This window comes from Protopterus annectens, chromosome 14.part0 (assembly GCF_019279795.1).
Source record: "Protopterus annectens isolate FY-2018-M chromosome 14.part0, PAN1.0, whole genome shotgun sequence".
Taxonomy (NCBI): domain Eukaryota; kingdom Metazoa; phylum Chordata; order Ceratodontiformes; family Protopteridae; genus Protopterus; species Protopterus annectens.
In genome coordinates, this window is record NC_056748.1 from 1101603365 (window position 1) to 1101621112 (window position 17748).

The following is a 17748-nucleotide window of genomic DNA, read 5'->3' on the forward strand; positions in this document are numbered from 1 at the left end:
GTGTTCAGAACCAAGAGGCTGACAGGATTATTGAGGGTGAATAAAGAGCTAAGTGCAGGGCAGTCTTGGGTTTATGTAACAATTGGTGAGTAGTTCTGAGCTGAAGGAGGAGTAGGTGGAGGGGGGGGTAGAATTCCAGCCAATGAAGTTGTTTTTAGGGCAGTACAGTGGTGGATAAAGTGGCGGCTGTTGGTGCTGAATTTAGCAATCTTGTGATAATAGGTTTCTAATTTTGTTTCCAGTGAAGACTGTAGATTGGTTAGCGTAGGAGCACCATAAGTTAGTGTAAAAGATAAGATAGGGCTAATGTTGGTTTGGCAGGGATGGAGAAAAACTTGTCTGTAGAGAAGCCCAAGTGTATTGTGGGTCTTGCTAATATTGTTTTGTATGTGAAGATTGAATTTAAGGTTGTCCTCAATTATAACGCCTAACAATTTAGTAGAGGTCACTAACTCGATTTTGGTGAAATTAAGGGAGAGTGTTTCAGAGTTGCTTTATTAACAGGAGCATTTCTTTTTGGGAGTAAAGATCATGGCTTGGGTGAGCTGTTTTAATGTATCTCAGTTGAGACTAGAGCAGACTGTAATGGAGTCATCTGCTGGGAAAGGAGGATAGGGTGAGAGATGGTATTGAAAGCCTTTTGATAAGTCCAAGAATAAGGTTGATACTGCATTTCCAGTTTCACTGGCTTTGTTGATTATATCTAAGAAGGATATTCGTGCAGTGGATATACTATGTCTTAGACAGACGTCATGCTGGATGGGGGAAAGAATTTCCTCCTTCAGAAGGAAATGTAAGAGTTGTTTTTGGACACATTTTTCTAGAATTGGTGAGATGGGGGACAGAGTAGCAATGGAACGGAAGTCTGAGATGTCAGTTGAGGGTGCCTCCTTTGTGCAATGGTAGAGTTATTGCTTTTTTTTTTCCAGAAACAAGGGACATGAGATTTTAGGATAGATCTGTTTATCGGAATGCTAATAGGGTAGGCCACGGAGTCAGCTGTGATTTTTAGAAACTTGGCTGGAATTTTGTCAGTGGAGTTAGAGCAGGATTTTAGTTTCTGAAGAAGTTTTTTTAATCTAAGAAGTAGGGATGGGAGAGAGAGTAAACTGAGGTTGAGAGGTCAGTTGGATGGAGTTAGGAGGGGGCGTATTAGTTGGAGGAGGGTAGAATGACATAAGGAATGTTGGTATGGCTCTGAGGAAGAGTATGCTGTATTGGAGGACGTGGGGTAGAGATATCATTAGGGAGAGGTAGTGAAAAAGTTGCTGTAATGTTGGCAATGGTGTCAATACACTAAGAGTTAAAGATGCTAGGTATTTCTTCAGATGGCATGTCGGGGTATGGGCATGGATTAGGTTTTGTGCCTGGATTTAAGAAATTATTGACAGAGAACCAAAAAATGTGGGATTGTTTTTCTGTATTTGTTGGTTCTGGAAGTATTGTTTGTCTGTAGAAATTAGTTTTTTAGCTTGGTTACGGAGCTGCTTATAATGGTAAAGGTCAGAATTATTATTAAACTTAAGCCAGAGTTTCCATTGTTTATCTCCATTCACAATTTGGGACATGAATGGCTTTTGGAAGAACATGAAGCCTAGCTGAGCAGTGCTATGAAAAAGATGACAGAAAATGGAGTAAGTAGAGGGTACTGAGTGAATGCTTCTCTTCAGTCTTTGCAAAGGAAAACCGAGAGAGGATGCTGTGTTGTGAAGAAGGTATTTGCAGAATGGACAGAGCTGTGGACAGACAGACTCCAGTATCCCAGAATAGAGAGGAAGGAGGTTGAAAAGAAATTGTTTTCCCTAAGTGATTTTAAAGGTTGGGATCCAAGTGAGTTGTCACTTAGGATCCATCAGATCATTGTACTTTTAAATCCCATGACCATTTTCATCAGATCACTGACCACTGTGGTAAGTGCCTGAGGACTGGAAGAAAGCAGCTTTGGTGTTTGTTTAAGGTGAGGTGGGGCAGAAAATGTCAGGGTAGTACAGGACTGTTAATTTTACAGCAGTGGCAGGGGACATCTAGGTAAGAATCCTGATGAAAAAGGCTCATTAAGTTCCTGGAAGACGCACTCCAGCACGAGTAATGTAGGTTCATGGCCTGCAGGAGTTGTCAGGACATACCTGATCCTCACTTATGGTTGGTTTACAGGAGAACTTGACAAGGAGTACTGATAAATGTGGTCTGCCTGGACTTCAGCAAGGCCTTTGGCTCAGTCTCACACAGTAAACTGCTAAGAAAATGTGGGGTTGTGGTTAGAAACATGCTAAAGAAACTGGATTGCCATATGGCTAAAGGGCAGAACAATGATATGGCAGGAAGGACCGTGTCAGTGAAGTGAATATTGGAGTACAGTATTGGAGTCCTTTGCACAATAATCTGTAAGGTTTTATGTTTTGAAACGGGATCAGCTTTGCTGCTGATCCCTTAAGACATAGACACACAAAGTAAAATAAAACGGCTCATTAATATTTCTTATTCATGTCTTATACTTGTATATATATTTTCTTTCATTATAACAACTGCCATTCAGTCATTGTCATCTTCTTTCAGCTGTTCCCGTTAGGGGTTGCCACAGCGGATCACCTGTTTCCATTTCTTCCTGTCCTCTGCATCATGCTCTGTCACACCAACCACCTGCATGTCCTCTCTTACCACATCCATAAACTTTATCTTAGGCCTTCCTCTTTTCCTGTTACCTGGTAGCTTCATCCTTAGCATCTTTTTCCCAATATACTCCGCAACCCTCCTCAGCACATGTCCAAACTACCGTAATCTTGCCTCTCTGGCTTTGTCTCCAAACCTTCCAACCTGGGCTGACCCTGTAATATACTTATTCCTAATCCAGTCCAACCTCGTCACACCCAGTGCAAATCTTAACATCTTTAACTCTGCCACATCCAGCTCAAACTCCTGCCTTTTTGTCAATGCCACTGTCTCCAACCCATATAACATAGCATATAACAACTGCCATTCAGTACATTACATAAATTGCTGAATTCCTGCTTTCCCTTAAACCTCACTCCTCCTTTGAACATAATTCTGCATGCTTTGTTTCCACAAATGCCATTTATTTCTATCTAATTTGTTCCTTCCTTTTTCTAAGGTTCCCAGCCTCCAGTTCTTTTATCTCTTTTACAGTATTCAGTATTTGATTGCAATGGGTTTAGATGTTGATTTTCCGATGGTGCAGCAGTTAGCGTTGCCACCTCACAGCAAGAGGTTCTCCGGTTTGATTCTCGGCTGGGGTGCCTTCTGTGCGGAGTCTGCATGTCCTCCCTGTGGTCGCGTGGGTTTCCTCCGGGTGCTCCGGTTTCCACCCACATCCAAAAGACTTACAGTAGGTGGTTTGGTCCTCTAAGTTGGCCCTAGGTGTGTGTGTGTGTGTGCGCCTTCTGTGGAATGTTGGTTGCTGGGCTCTCAACTCGGCACCGTAAAACTCAACTGCCAATCATGAGCGGACAGGTGACCCACTGTGGCGACCCCTAACCAGGAAAAGCCGAAAGAAGTAGAAGAAAAAGAAGTAATTGCTTTTAGCAGTCAGTAGCATTAAACTGGGTAAAGTCTTACTGTGTCTAGGCAAGTCAGATTTTGTCCCATCAAAAAAGAGCAATTTCCTTTGTTACAACCATTTGCTGCAGCAACATTTCTGCAGAGTATTCTCTACGGAATTTTTAAAATCTGCCAGCCCATTACACGTCCAAAAAAAAAACACTCCTCTTTCTTTTTCATCACACTTCCAGAATTTATTTGCTCGAGGAACATCTTTATGAAATCTGCTTGGGGTATAAAAATACATATGCAAACATTTCCAAGCAAAAAAAATGGTAATCCTTCCGGACTTACATACTTGAGAGCTGTACAGATCTCCAATTGTTCCTTTGTAAATTGCCTTTCCAGCCTCTCTTACCAATCTTTTCTAACCTCCTCTGATTCAGGAGCTCCACTTTTTTAATCGTAAATATGATACAAAAGGTTCTAACAGACCAGAGGGAGGGCTAGGGTGGTATTCCAGGTTTCATTTGGTCCCAGAAAAGGCTGGGGATCTCAAGCTCATTCTAGATGCAAGTGGCCTAAATTCCTTTAGGCCCAAAGGATGACTTCTGTGTACTGTTTTCATACAATCCCTCTGTTATTAGCAGGAGACTAGATATGCAGTGTTACCCTTCAGGATGATGATACATCAAGATCCACAAGCAGTCCTGAAGGTTCCTGCACTTCAGTCAGTGTGTGTCATTGCCAGTATCTTTATGCCCTTTAAATAACAGGTTTACTTAACCAACCACTGAATGCATAATTCATTGGCTTGTAAATATTGTTTTAATAATGCTACTGTTGATCTGTGTACTGGCCACCACTACATTTACTTTGGACTTGTGTAACACTGCCTTATAGTGTGACCACAATAGCATGTATTGACAAAACTTAATTTCTGTAGGTATCTGGCGGGATACACATGTTTAAAACATGTCACTTTTATGACTAAAACCTTTTCTACTAGCTCTCCACATTATTTACAAAAAGGCTCATTTAATCACCTTTTCTAAGCATCAAAGCTTTTCTGTTAACCATGCTACCTATGCAGGCTGATGGATGTCCTTGTCACTGCTGGCTGTACTATGTTACCAACGTCAAACCCTTGAAGTATTTTTCAGTAGGTTACACGAATGCAAGCACCATTAGCAGTAAATGACCCCAGCTGCAACTTTGGAGTTTTCAGTACAACTCTAAAATACCAATGTAAGTGAAATGTGGCTAAAGGACTCTTCCTGGATCCCCGCTGTGGTTAAGTTACAAAACTTTCTCTTTCTACGCAGTTAACAGGGCAAAAAAATATATTCAACTTAAAGTAGGAGTCATACAAAAATTCTGTTTGGTATTATTTGCATCCCCCCCAATAAACTTACTCCAAAATATACTGGAACAAAACCTCTCACTCCAGCCTATCATAAATTACTAATTGTTGGTCATCTTAGCTGACTTAAAAGTCACCTAAACAGAATTGCAGGCATTCATAATATTACAAGGGTAGGACGTGGAAGAACAAGGACATATCTCAAATTTAACGAAAATCCAGTCCTTGGTCTTCTGATAATCAACTTTCATGACAAAGTAGACATTCCAAGTACTACCAGGTAGTGTTAGTAACCCCTTAACTGATCTCTGCAGTTCATCAAAAATGAAACCAGATGTAATGCAGTTTTAAATCTAAGTCCACTTCCACAACAGTGTCTTACACCCTACCGCAACGTTATTAGACTTTCCTTTTATTGACACCTATATAGGAAAATCCAATTCCTCTTACAAGGAAATTACACACTCACCTCCTGCCCTATTTGCTAGTAAATCAAAGGTGGTATATAGCTTAGAAAAAGTATCACATAACCTCCAAAAAGGGGTCACTTTCAGACTTCAGCGTCTAGTTGGCTACAGAGCACTTCAGGCAAAGCTGTACTTTTTCTAGGGCGGCCTGAATGTTTCTGGCATGTAATCAAGGCTTCAGAAACAGGTAGTCTTTCTAGAATTTACCTGATGTCAACTACTAAATAAAACTACTGTTGATAAAATTAACATCTGAAGTAGGATATTCATTTGTCTGCAACCTGTGGGTTATGGATCCGATATCGGATCCGAACCGGCATGGTTTTCCAGCTATGGATCCAAGCTCTCAGCTCCTCCCCTCACCCATAATGCCCTGCTCTACCCTCATGACCCCAGATCTCGTTTGCCGCGCATGGTGACTGGATTGGTATCTATAGCTCTCAGCTAAGTGCTAGTTTTCTATCTGTTAATTCAGAGTTTTTTAAGTTTTTTGTGTGAAAGTTTAGGTATTCCTCTTTGATAGTTTACTTTTAGTGTTAAATTAAGTATTTTTTTTCCCTCCCCTCGCTGTTGGCGTAGTGTGTGTGTGTTGGGCCTGTGTGTATTTGTTTTTAGTTACTTTAGTTAGTAGCTTTATAGATTGGGATGGCTGATCAGCCCAAATCTATATTTTCTAAATGCTCCGAGTGTGGCCATAAGCTCTCCCCGGCTGATGGCCACACTCGGTGTGTTAGGTGCCTGGGGGTTGAACACCTCACATCTGGATGCTCCATTTGTGCAGGGTTCAACCCCAGGGCACTGAAGGAGCGGAGGTCCAAGCTTGTCTTGGCGGGCCTTTTACCGCCGGACTCGGCTCGAACTCCGCCTCCTTCGGGAGTAACCGTGGCCGGTTCTTCCTCCGTAGCACCCCTCCTGCTCCTGGGACTCAACCTCCCGCTTCTGGAGAGGGAGGGATGCTAGAAAAAGGACCGGAGGGAGAAGCACCAAGCGGCGGGCCGAGACCTCTGTTTCGCCCCGCCAGCCAAGCGGGCTTCTCCCGGCTCCGTCGGCTCGGTCTCCTCCTTCTCGGCTCCGGTCCCCAGTGTGCTTTTCACCGGGTCCTGAGGAGGAGGAGACCCGATCTCCGTCGAGGCTATCGAGGAGGCACTCCAGGCCTACCTCGGTAGCCTCGTCGAGATCTACATATAGCCTTTCGGATGCTGATCTGGACCGGATGATGAGAAGATTCATCCAGGCCCAGATGCAGATGGGAGTGCTCTTGCCTCCCCCCCCCCCTCTGGGGGGGAGCTCAACACCCTTTTTCAAACCTATTGCTCCTTCTCCGACCCGCTATCCGGGTTCGGAGCAGTTGGAGCCGAGCAGCTTCGGAGCCGGGGGTGGGTCGGCGCCGATAGTACTTGGTACTTTTGATCCGACCCTGCCCTCGAGTGCGTCGGATCCGACCTCTCGGAGCCTGGATCCGAGCCTCGGATCCGGGGGGATCAGTGCTCCTTCGGCGCCATCTGTGTCGGAGCGCACTCTCCCTTCGGATCCGAGCGCTTCGGCGCCGGCTCCGATCCAGTCTTCAGATCCGAGGGTGAGCCGATTGTCGGATCCTTTGGTCGAGGTCGGCTCCCCTTCGGCGTTTGATGTAGTGGAGAGGGCTCTGTTGAGGGTCTCCGGACCCCCGGCACTTGTTCCGGCTCCGTCCCGCGCTCCCTCTGCACTGGGCCAGGCTTCCACCATCCGGCCCCTGGGACAGCCCGCTTCTGTGCCCCAAGTTGCTCCAATGGAACAAGTTGCTGCTTGTGAGGACTCCTCTGACAGCCCCCCAGAGGATGTCCCTCGCAAGCATACGTGCAAAAGGAGGCACATTGACTCCCCCGAGTCTCTCACAGAAGACACGGACTTGGAGGAAGGGGAAGGCTCCCCACGGTCACCCCCCGAGGATGTCTCATTTGGAGACATCATGGAAATGCTCCGTATAAGGGGGGGGTGGTCTGCCCCCAAGTCTTCCTCGGACGAGTCCGTGTTCTTGGAGGCATTTGAAGCGGGCCCGTCTACCTCTTGGGTGTCCCCTCCTGCCGACCCCCTGGTGGACCTTATTACCACCAGGGCGTGGAAGGAACCGGACACCATGGAGCCAATTCCTAAGAGGCCAGATAGGATCCTTAGCCCACCGTCCGACCGTGCCCATTGGAGTAAGGGGCCTCCGGTAGATGCCATGTTGACGGCGGCGGCCACCAAGAGGGAACTGGCTCAGGAGAGTCCCTCAGTCCACCCCCCGAGCAAGGAGTCTCGGATGATGGACCGCTTGGGGAAGCGGATGTTTAGTTCAGCGACCTTCTCGGTAAGGGCGCTGAACTACTTGGCACATGTCATTAGGATGCAGCGAGATCTTATTAAAGAGTACGCTGCATCTCCCCCAGAGTCCATTTCGGAGGAGGACAGGGGTCTGCACTCCACCCGTATGGCCACTCTTAGGTCAGTAACTAATACCTCTATGCGGCTACTCTCCCATGCAACGGAAGGCGCCGCTAGAGCTGCGGGGACAGGACTAGTCACTAGACGTCAGGCCTGGCTCCGTCACTGCGATTTTTCTGAGCCCTTCAAAGCGTCATTTGCGAACGCCCCCTTTGATGGTTCTGCTCTTTTTGGCAAAACCGTTCGCGAGACGTTGACCCAGAGCGAGAAGGACGGGAAGACGCTGTCTGCCGTCGGAATCCGCTTCTCTGCACCCCAGAGGCCCTACTCTAGGAACCAAAAGGGTCAGAAGAAGATGTGGTTCCGGAAGTCGCAGCAGTCCCAGCCTGCTCCGGACAACCAGTCCTTCCGTGGCAGAGGAGGACAGGGAGGACGCCGCCCTAGAGGCAGAGGGGCTCCCAGAAACTTCGGGTCCAGGGAACCTTTCTCTGAACGGCCCGCGCAGCAACCCTGAGGGGTTGCCCGACTGCTCCACTCTGGAGGCAGTCGGGGACGTTCCGGGGCACCTAGCGGCATGGGAGTCCATAACATCGGACCGCTGGGTTCTCCAAATCATATCCAGAGGATATCGCATCCCTTTCTTTCACCTTCCAAAGTTGAAATCCCTCCCAGACGTCCCACCGGGTCAACGGGAGGCCGCTTTGGCAGAAATTGGCCATCTGCTAAAGAAAAGAGCCATCCAGCCCGTCCCCCCAGACCAGATCGGATCAGGGTTCTACTCCAGATTCTTTTTAGTGCCAAAGAAGACGGGGGAACTAAGACCAATCCTAGACCTCTCTCTCTCGAATCTGGCAGTCCCCAAAGAAAAATTCCGAATGGTCACTCTGCAATCTATTCTCCCCCTTCTGGGAGAAAATCACTGGATGTGCTCGATAGACCTCAAGGACGCGTACTACCACATCCTGATGGACAGGCGCTCCTGGAGGTTTCTCCGCTTCCGGCTGGGAGCCAGTCACTACCAGTTCCGGGTCCTTCCCTTTGGTCTCACCACAGCCCCCAGGGTGTTCACCAAAGTATTAGCAGTGGTAGCGGCCCACCTGAGGCTTCAGGGAGTGCAGGTGTTTCCCTACCTGGACGACTGGCTTCTCACCGCCCCAACAAGGCATCTACTTTTATTGGCGCGAGACTCCTTTCTCCATCTTGCTCCTTTTCTGGGCATCACAATAAATACAAAGAAATCAAACCTGGCGCCCACACAGCTCTTAGATTTTATAGGGGCCAGGCTAGACACAAGGAGTTTACGAGCCTTCCTCACTGCGGACAGGGTTCAAAATCTGCAGCTCCAGGTGCGGGCCATTCTCCACTCAAGTTCCGTTCCGGCGGAGTTGGTCCTGAGGGCTCTAGGGTCCATGGCATCTGCTATAGCACTTCTTCCTCTTGCCAGGCTCAATATGCGCATTCTACAGTGGACGCTCTTAGTACAGTGGTCATACCTTGCTCTCCCCATGCATCATCCCATAGCGATCAGCAAGGCTTGCAAGCGGTCCCTCTTGTGGTGGCTTCACTCCCGGATCTCCACAGGGCCGCCCTTTTGTGCTTCTCCCCTCTCGCCACGGTGACCACGGACGCCTCCGCCTCGGGTGGGGGGCACTTTGGGCCGGACCGTCCAAGGCACGTGGGACGATTCAGAGACCTTACTGCATATCAATGTTCTAGAGATGAGAGCAGTGCTCTTAGCGTTGCTAGCACTTCAGGACTTTCTTCCCTTGGGAACAATTGCGATTCAATCGGACAACATGTCTGTTGTCTGGTACATCAACAAGCAAGGGGGAACAAGGTCTTACCCTCTTTGTCGAGAAGCCATGAGAGTTTGGGAATGGGCAATCTCCACCAACCGCTTTCTAATAGCAACGCATTCCGGGTCGGTCCAACATCCTAGCAGACAAGCTCAGTCGCACCATTCTGACCCCTTACGAGTGGTCTCTCAATTGTCGAGTAGCGGAACGCATATTCGCACGGTGGGGAACCCCTTCATGCGATCTTTTTGCCTCTCCCTCAAACACCAAGTGCGACAGTTTTTTCGCTCTGATACCTCCTCCCGGAGGTACCCCAAGAGACGCTCTGGTGCATGCTTGGCCACCCGGTCTTCTGTATGCTTATCCACCCTTGCCTCTGATGCTCCAAGTTCTTCAGAAAGCCTCTCGGGTGGGTTGCAGAATGATTCTCATTGCTCCGTTTTGGCCTCGACAGATCTGGTTCCCCTTCCTAAGGTCTCACTCGGTGAATCCTCCTTGGATTCTAGATCCCATCCAGGATCTGATATCCCATCCATCCTGCATTCCTCCTCCGAATCTGGACAACCTGAAGCTGACCGCTTGGCTGCTCCAGTTCCACTCTTGATCAGGACTCCCGGTATTTCGTCACCGGTTAAGGCAATTTTGGTGGCAGCTCATAAACCATCCACTAGAAAGGTTTACCGCAGCAAGTGGAAACGTTTTTCTTTGTGGGCGGAGCGGCAAGGCCTGAATCCCTTCACGGTTCCTCTTCCATTAGTGCTTGACTTTCTAACCACTATCTTTAACGATGGTGCCAGCAGTTCCACAGTCAAAGTACAACTGGCGGCAATTTCTCATTATCACATTGGCCATGACTCTAATCCTCTTATGTCAGCCAAATTGTGTAAAATTTTTCTTAAAGGTACTTTTCTTCTCAGGCCCCCTATAAAACAAGCGGTTCCTCCTTGGGACCTCTCTCTGGTTCTACAGGCCTTGACCGCCCCTCCTTTCGAGCCAGCGGCTACGGTGGATCTCAAATTCTTGTCCTACAAGACAGCCTTTTTGGTGGCCATTACATCGGCCAAGAGAGTTTCTGAGCTTCAAGCTTTATCAGCTAAACCTCCTTACTTGGTATTTCATCCGGACCGTGTCTATCTCAGGACCAACCCGTCCTTTCTTCCTAAAGTCGCTTCTGAAGCAAACATCAATCAGTCCATTAACCTCCCTGTTTTCTTCCCTAAATATGAAAACAAAGGTGAATATAAGCTCCATTCATTAGATGTTCATAGGCAACTTAGATTTTATCTGAACAGGACGGCTGGTCATAGGCAATCCGACCAGTTGTTTATTTCCTTTGCAAAATTCAATTTGGGCAAGCCAATTTCTAAAGTTTCTCTGTCCCGCTGGATTTCACAGTGCATCTTATTGGCTTATCAAGCTTCAGGAAGGTCCGCACCGGAGGGTGTTCATGCCCATTCAACCCGGTCAGTATCTACCTCGGCAGCCTTCAAGGCTAGGATTCCTCTAGATGATATTTGTGCAACAGCCACGTGGGCTTCATCTCATACTTTTATTTCCCACTATAAGTTGGATCTTGCATCTAGGGGTAGAGCATCCTTTGGCTCCGCGGTGCTCCGGAATATCCTTCCATGATGGTCGCCCAAGATTCAGGTAGCTGGGGACTCTGTCCCACAGGTTGCAGACAAATGAATATCCTACTTCAGATTTAGAAGTTATGTACTCACCATAACGTTCCATCTGAGTAGGTGTATTCATTTGTCTGCAACCATCCCGCCCTCCTATCCCCCTGGCCTTTCAGTTTCCTGCATATTCTATGTTACCCTTTTCAGGGTGTTGTTGCTTTGGCAAACTCGATCTGAGGTCATGAGGGTAGAGCAGGGCATTATGGGTGAGGGGAGGAGCTGAGAGCTTGGATCCATAGCTGGAAAACCATGCCGGTTCGGATCCGATATCGGATCCATAACCCACAGGTTGCAGACAAATGAATACACCTACTCAGATGGAACGTTATGGTGAGTACATAACTTCTAATTACCACTCCTCACCAAATCAGCAGTTACTTATTTACAAATTCCACTCGCATCACAACAGGCGCACCTATTTACAATATTGTAGAGCACCCTAAATTTCACTTCAGAGGTGTACAAGAGTTCTTAACAGAAGCTTGTTACGTCATACAGCCCTGACTTTTCCTATGATCTGTCCTGTAATTACTAAACCTCTGTTAGTTGTGTACTCTGCATTCCTTTAAACTCATGTTTACCCCCAAATCTTTCCCCTTTTACTTTTCATAATGTTACCGTTATTCGGAGCTCTATCACCATCCTTTACTAGCAACTTTCATCCCATAGCATATCTGTTTTTTGGCAAAATTTGTTGAACAGATTGTACACAAGTAGATGTTTGTATACGTAAATATGACATTTTGACAGGCAAGCCCCATAGTGTCAGAAGTAATAGCTCCTTAACAGCTGACAGACTAGACAAGTGTGGTAAGGGCCAAATCATGTGTGAGCTTGTTTGGTTTGAAAGACGCTTGTACTGTAGATTATTCCCTTCTCATACAGAAATTCACCCATTGTTTCTGGAGAAGTAATGCCATGTTTTCAGAATTACATCTCAAACAATTCCACAAAAGGTGTAACAGACACTGTGGTTGGTATTGTCATTTTTCATTTATAAACATCTTTCCCTGTGACCTTCCATAACTCGTCTACGTACTGTGGTTCAAAGATGCACAAGACTACAGTAATGATGCTTGAAACCATGCAGAAACTGTATAAAGTGAACAGTGTAACTGTAAAAAAATCCACATGTCTCTGTACTACAGATTACATAGCAGTATCTGGAAGTCAGAAGAATGTCAGGTTGATGAAGATAATTCGATGAATGCAAAAAAAAAATGCATACTGTTTTCCAAAACTACTTTTGCCGACAGTGGAGTTTGCCTTTTTCTCCACCATTGTGCAACCTCAGAATTACTGTTGTATAAGCCTGGGGGTGTCCACCACATGGGGAGTACAGGGGCACTTGCCTCTCAAAAAAAAAAAAAAAAAAAAAAATTCTGTTTGCTGAAGGTAGTTTCAGTGAATGGTTTTCCATCTGTTTGCATTCATTGAAAGTAACATTGGTGATTCAGTACGAATCCCTAGGAGTCTTGTTAGTTGAGCATCTATCTTTCTGCCTCCATACAAAAACAAGGGTAGACCATCCTAAAAGAATTAAAAACTGCTTATAAATTGTGGCATTTATTAATTCCTGAAGTAATCCCATCATAATACCAGCATGCTTCAAGAAAGCAAAAACAAAATTCTGTAGTTCTTGTATCTGTCCCCACTCTAAGTGCATCTTCGTTGCATGCTTCAAAGGAATAGCTTGGCTGGCTTACAAAGCAAGCTGTCTGCAGACCGAGTTTGGGTACTGATGTCCAGAGTTGCTGCTCTCCTCAACATCAGTTTGACACAAATTAATCAGTGTCAGAAGGTTCTACAAAAGAGGTCTTCAGCTGAGCATTTATGACTACTGGTCACAAGATGCAGTACAGTGGATCTGTGCATCTTGCATGTTCTGGCATTTACCTGGCTTGGTGATTAGTTGCCAGCAATCTTTCCATGGGCTGTTTCTACTGCCCCTTCCACTTAAGTGACTGTCACCGTGAGAATATCAGACCTGGGGCAATGCATTGGGCAGATAGTTGAGGGTAGTCATCCAGAAAAACTTGTGCTTCGAATCGGGTTACTGCAATAAGGACATTTCTTTTCCCACACACCTTTCAGGACTCCCTACCTTCAGGGGTCCTGTCCATACAATGTGACAATATTGGCCAATAAGTATGTCAGGAAGCATGGGAAAACTTGCATCTATTGTGCTGGGTGGCTGAGAGTATGCTAATGGACCATAGATGCATACTGCTTCTAGAGGCAGTGTATCTACCCAGCTAGTCCATTTCCTGACCAGACAAACTGAGAAAGTGTTTGTTTGACACATCCATAGTTTTCCAGAAATAGGGAAAGCCCTGCTAGGAGATTTTTCCTTCATTGACCAATAAGTGCAGTGACTTCCCTCCCATCCTGTCATGGGGAAACCTCTGACTCACTTATGGTCAATGCAGTTCCTCTACACTTCCCCATTTCATCTGGTGATGTCCACAAGGTAAGAATTCATTCATCCTCATAACCTTTTATTGGACCTGGCAGGTCTGATTTACCTGAGCTTCAGCTGCTGAAGAAGTAAATCTTTCTGAGAACAACCAAAATGTCTGTCTCATACGGCAGGCTGGTCCCAAATGAATATTCATTCCCTACGGCTTGCAGATTGATTTCTCCATTGTGGTTGAGAATATTTTTTTTTCAAACAGGGTTGTTTCCATCATTTCTGATTCCCATGTGACATAAGGACATTTTTGTGTTTTAGCTTAATCTAAGGGTCTGGACCCCTTTCCTCCATTCCTGGCCATACTGCTTACCTTGCTGGCATTTCTGATTTCATGTATGAACCTTTTATGTGTCAAAGTCCACTTGTCCTCTAATTCCAGTTTTCATTTGAGCCAAGTGTGTTCATCCTTGGCCACACTGTCAAAGGCCTTCTTGAAGGGCTTATTTCTTCCAAGGCCTGTGTGTGACCAAGTTCTGCCTTGGGACCTTCATTTCAATCTGGAGAAGTCAGTTCAGTTGCGTTTTGAAGTGGTCACTTCAGCAGAGCCAGGTTTGCCTTTTTAATAGACTATTTTTGGTGTGTTGCTGCTCAGAAGGTTTCTAAGGTTCATAAACTCTGAAGAACCTTCTTTCTTTGTCTTTTATAAAGAGACTCTTCCCCCTTTGAACAAAGTGTTCCTTTGTGCCAAAGTTAGTGACAGAGTTGCATCTCATTCAGTCTGTTCATTTTCCTGCTTTCTTCTTCTTAGGCTACTCTTGTGGAATATTTCTTGCAGTGCCTTAGACAGGACCAAATCTGTTTGAAGGCTTTCTTATGACTTCATCACTTATAGTCCAGGTGTCTTTTTTTCTGCATCCATAACAGTTGTCTGGCATTGCTTAGTCCCATTCCGCTATGGCTTTGGTCTCCTTGTTAGTTTTCAAGAGTACTTCAGTGGATGATGTATGTGCTACTGCTACTTGGTCCTAACTGAACAATTTTCCTGACCTTTTTAAGTTGACATGGCTTCCACATTCAAAGCCTTCATTTGAGCTACTGTATTGAGGGGTATTTTGCCCAAGGACTTCCCATCTGCAATAACTCTAGGTGCTATCCTATTGGTGACTGAGAAATGAACACAGTCTTCTCGGGTACAAAGGTTCTATATTTATTGTAATGCTAGGCATGTTGAGTGGAGCCCCGCCTTGGTGCTTGTATGGCCTCATCCCTTTTCTTGTAGTTGTGCCTCAGCTTGGCTACCACAGGTCTGGCGAAAGGGAGGTGTAATGGTGCTTTATGGGCTAGGGAGGGAGAACCTTTGGAGGATGGAGTGGTCCTAATGCTGGCAACCTTAGTCTCAAAGGATACTTAGGATAGATGCAGTCCTACCAATCTGTTACAATGGTAAGTATCTAACGTTTGTATATATCATTGTGTCAAATGTTCATTGTTTAAGACTTTTATTTTTTATTTATTTAACATTTGTGTACTGGGAAAGTCCAATGTGGAACAAAGCCAATTTTCAGGGAAGGCCCAGGGAGAAAGGCTCCAGACACATGTCTTTGTAATGTAAGAGGAAACCGTAGCACCCGGAGAAAACCCACATGAACGCAGGGAAGACATACAGGTTCCGCACAGAAGGCACTCCATCCGAGAATCGAACCGGAGAACCTCTTGCTTTGAAGCAACAATGCTACCACTGCGCTGTCCAGGTAGTCCACAGATATGCAAAAATGTACTTGTTCAGTAGTTGGAAGATGAGCTGGGAGGGGCACACACTTCTTCTGCAGTGTGATTGAGGTTTGCATGTCCTTTAAGCACATGTAGAGAAAAAAATGCCAGATTGGGAGGGAAGTGTGTGTGATCTCAATTAGAAGACCAATCTGTGCGGATAACCTTGTAGATAAGCTGATGGGATAAGAACTAATCTAATGTGTAACATTTAGACAAAAGCTTTGGCTTAATATGCCCATGAGGTTAAACAGTTTATTTTTCCTTTATTCAGACCATGTCTGTAGTAGACCTGGTTTAGAAACTAGTATCTACACCTCTGTCCATCATTAATGCTTGTGTCTTTGTTCTTCAGTAGCTACATGTGTTTTGTTGTTATACTGACTTAAGGTCTACATCTATTAATGACTAAAACTGCCTCTTTGTATTTGATAAGGATTTTAGCTCAATTATACTATGTATGAACTCAAGGCCTATATAGACTTTTTAATAGTTTGCTTTATTGTCTATCCTGATAAATAATGTAATATTCTTAAACCATTAATCTAAAGCCCACTTAAAGGTATCCATATCAGCAGTACGTCTTGTATATGGGTAGGGGGTTCCACAGGCTCCCTGCTATATATGATGCAAGCATAGAGATGACAGTGGGTAAACTAACCATACAATTGCTGTTCCTTGTGTTAGCCCTGGGAATTACAAACTCGATATCCAGTGGTGTTGCCTGAGCTTCATAATTGGGTACTTGTGAACTAAAATTAAATCACCTCTGAGTGATTTGTAATCTTTTGAAAAGAGAAGGAAAGATGTTTGAGTCTCTCAAAGGTAGAATAAATGACAGACCTCATATATGTCTTGTGATGGTCTTCTGAATGAGCTTAAACTTAATTCAGAATAGAGACTCTCAATGCCCGAAATAGCTACCCTACTCTTACTGGGCGAATACTAGATGTACAAAGCCTAATTAAACTGGTTTTGTTTTTACTGAAAAAAAAATATTGTAAGATGTTAATAAGCCTATGTGACACTGATTAACTTGTGTCAAATTGCATTTCAGTGCAGAGTCAACATGTATTCTAAAGTCCTTAATCATGCTGGTAGATCGGAAGAAGTAGCTATCCATTGCATATGGATACATGAGGTTATTTGATCCATAGTGAATTATTCTACACTTGCTATCAAACAGACATTTGGATTTTGTGTTACTTATTTACTGAGCCACGTGGAATGATGACAAGTTTAATAAGCTAAGCTGCTTGTGTTTTGTGAGAGGTTGGTATATTAAAACCACTGGACTATTTTCATGTGTTTTTGAATGATTTATTTTTTTCCTATATTTTTATACTACTACAGAGTGAATAAGTCTCTGAATTGGGTCTTGGTCATGTTTTATTTGTTTTGCTCATAATTTACATTCTCTCTCTTTTTAAAGGATTTAACCAACAGTGGTTCTGGCAAGTTTTTAGAGGTAAAAGTAGCATGATGCATTTTTGAGTGTTGAAGCTTAATGGCATTCTCCAGCATTGCAGTGTCATGGCTAGAGTAATGAAGTGTGCATATGATTGCATCTGTGTGTGGTGCTGTTTTTGCAACCCAGACTTCACTTAAAAAAAAAAAAAAAAAACAGAAATTGTACATGTGTATGTATTTAGCTGTGGTATGAATTTTCTAAGGAATGCTTAACTAATAAGGTGTAGAAAAATGCTAAAAGACTTGAGACTTGGCATTTATTTTCCAGTGCTGCTGCCTCTCTGAATTAATCAACCTAGTCACTGTAAGACTGAATACTGTTTGTAAAATGAGTAATATTTCAGCAGGTCATCTTAAAATAGTTTTTTCACGTTGTTTTCAAATATGATGGTTTTTCCTTGTGCTGTTAAAGTTGTGCATAATTTTGGACTTCACAGCCAGCCACCCATTGGAAGCAGCAGCCCTCCTTCCTAGGAACAAATGCACATTTTGTTTGTGTTCTATGATGTGGATGAGTCATTGGGCCATCCTTACTGGTAGCCATATGTTTGTAGTTTGTCGGGAAAACATTGAAAATTCAAAACTGTATCTTGACTTTCATTTGTTTTTAATTAAACTTATTCAAACTCTAGTGATATGTCTGAAACTATGAAGGCTGCCATCATCTGGTGGTTGACAGTGGTGAAGCTGAGTGAAGAATTTGATTTAACATCACTTCATCACGGATGAGAAGCGGATCATTTTTTTCATGCAGAATCAGAGCTCTTTGGATAGTTACCACCCCATGTCTCGAACTGCGTTTACATTTGGAAGGCTAATGCAAAAATGATAAATGTAAACAGCTTGAAGTAACACTTCATTCTCATGGGTTCTTGAATCCTGTTCAGTA

At 44.7% G+C, this 17748-nt stretch overlaps 1 protein-coding gene across 1 annotated transcript in view; it reads left to right on the forward strand.

Moving 5' to 3' along the window:
* POLR3A (RNA polymerase III subunit A) overlaps positions 1-17748 on the forward strand; it is a 1593947-nt gene that overhangs the window by 1317947 nt on the left and 258252 nt on the right. The window contains exon 22 of the mRNA XM_044055661.1: positions 16822-16857. Coding sequence (XP_043911596.1) covers positions 16822-16857 — 36 coding nt within the window. The remainder of the gene's footprint in view (positions 1-16821; positions 16858-17748) is intronic.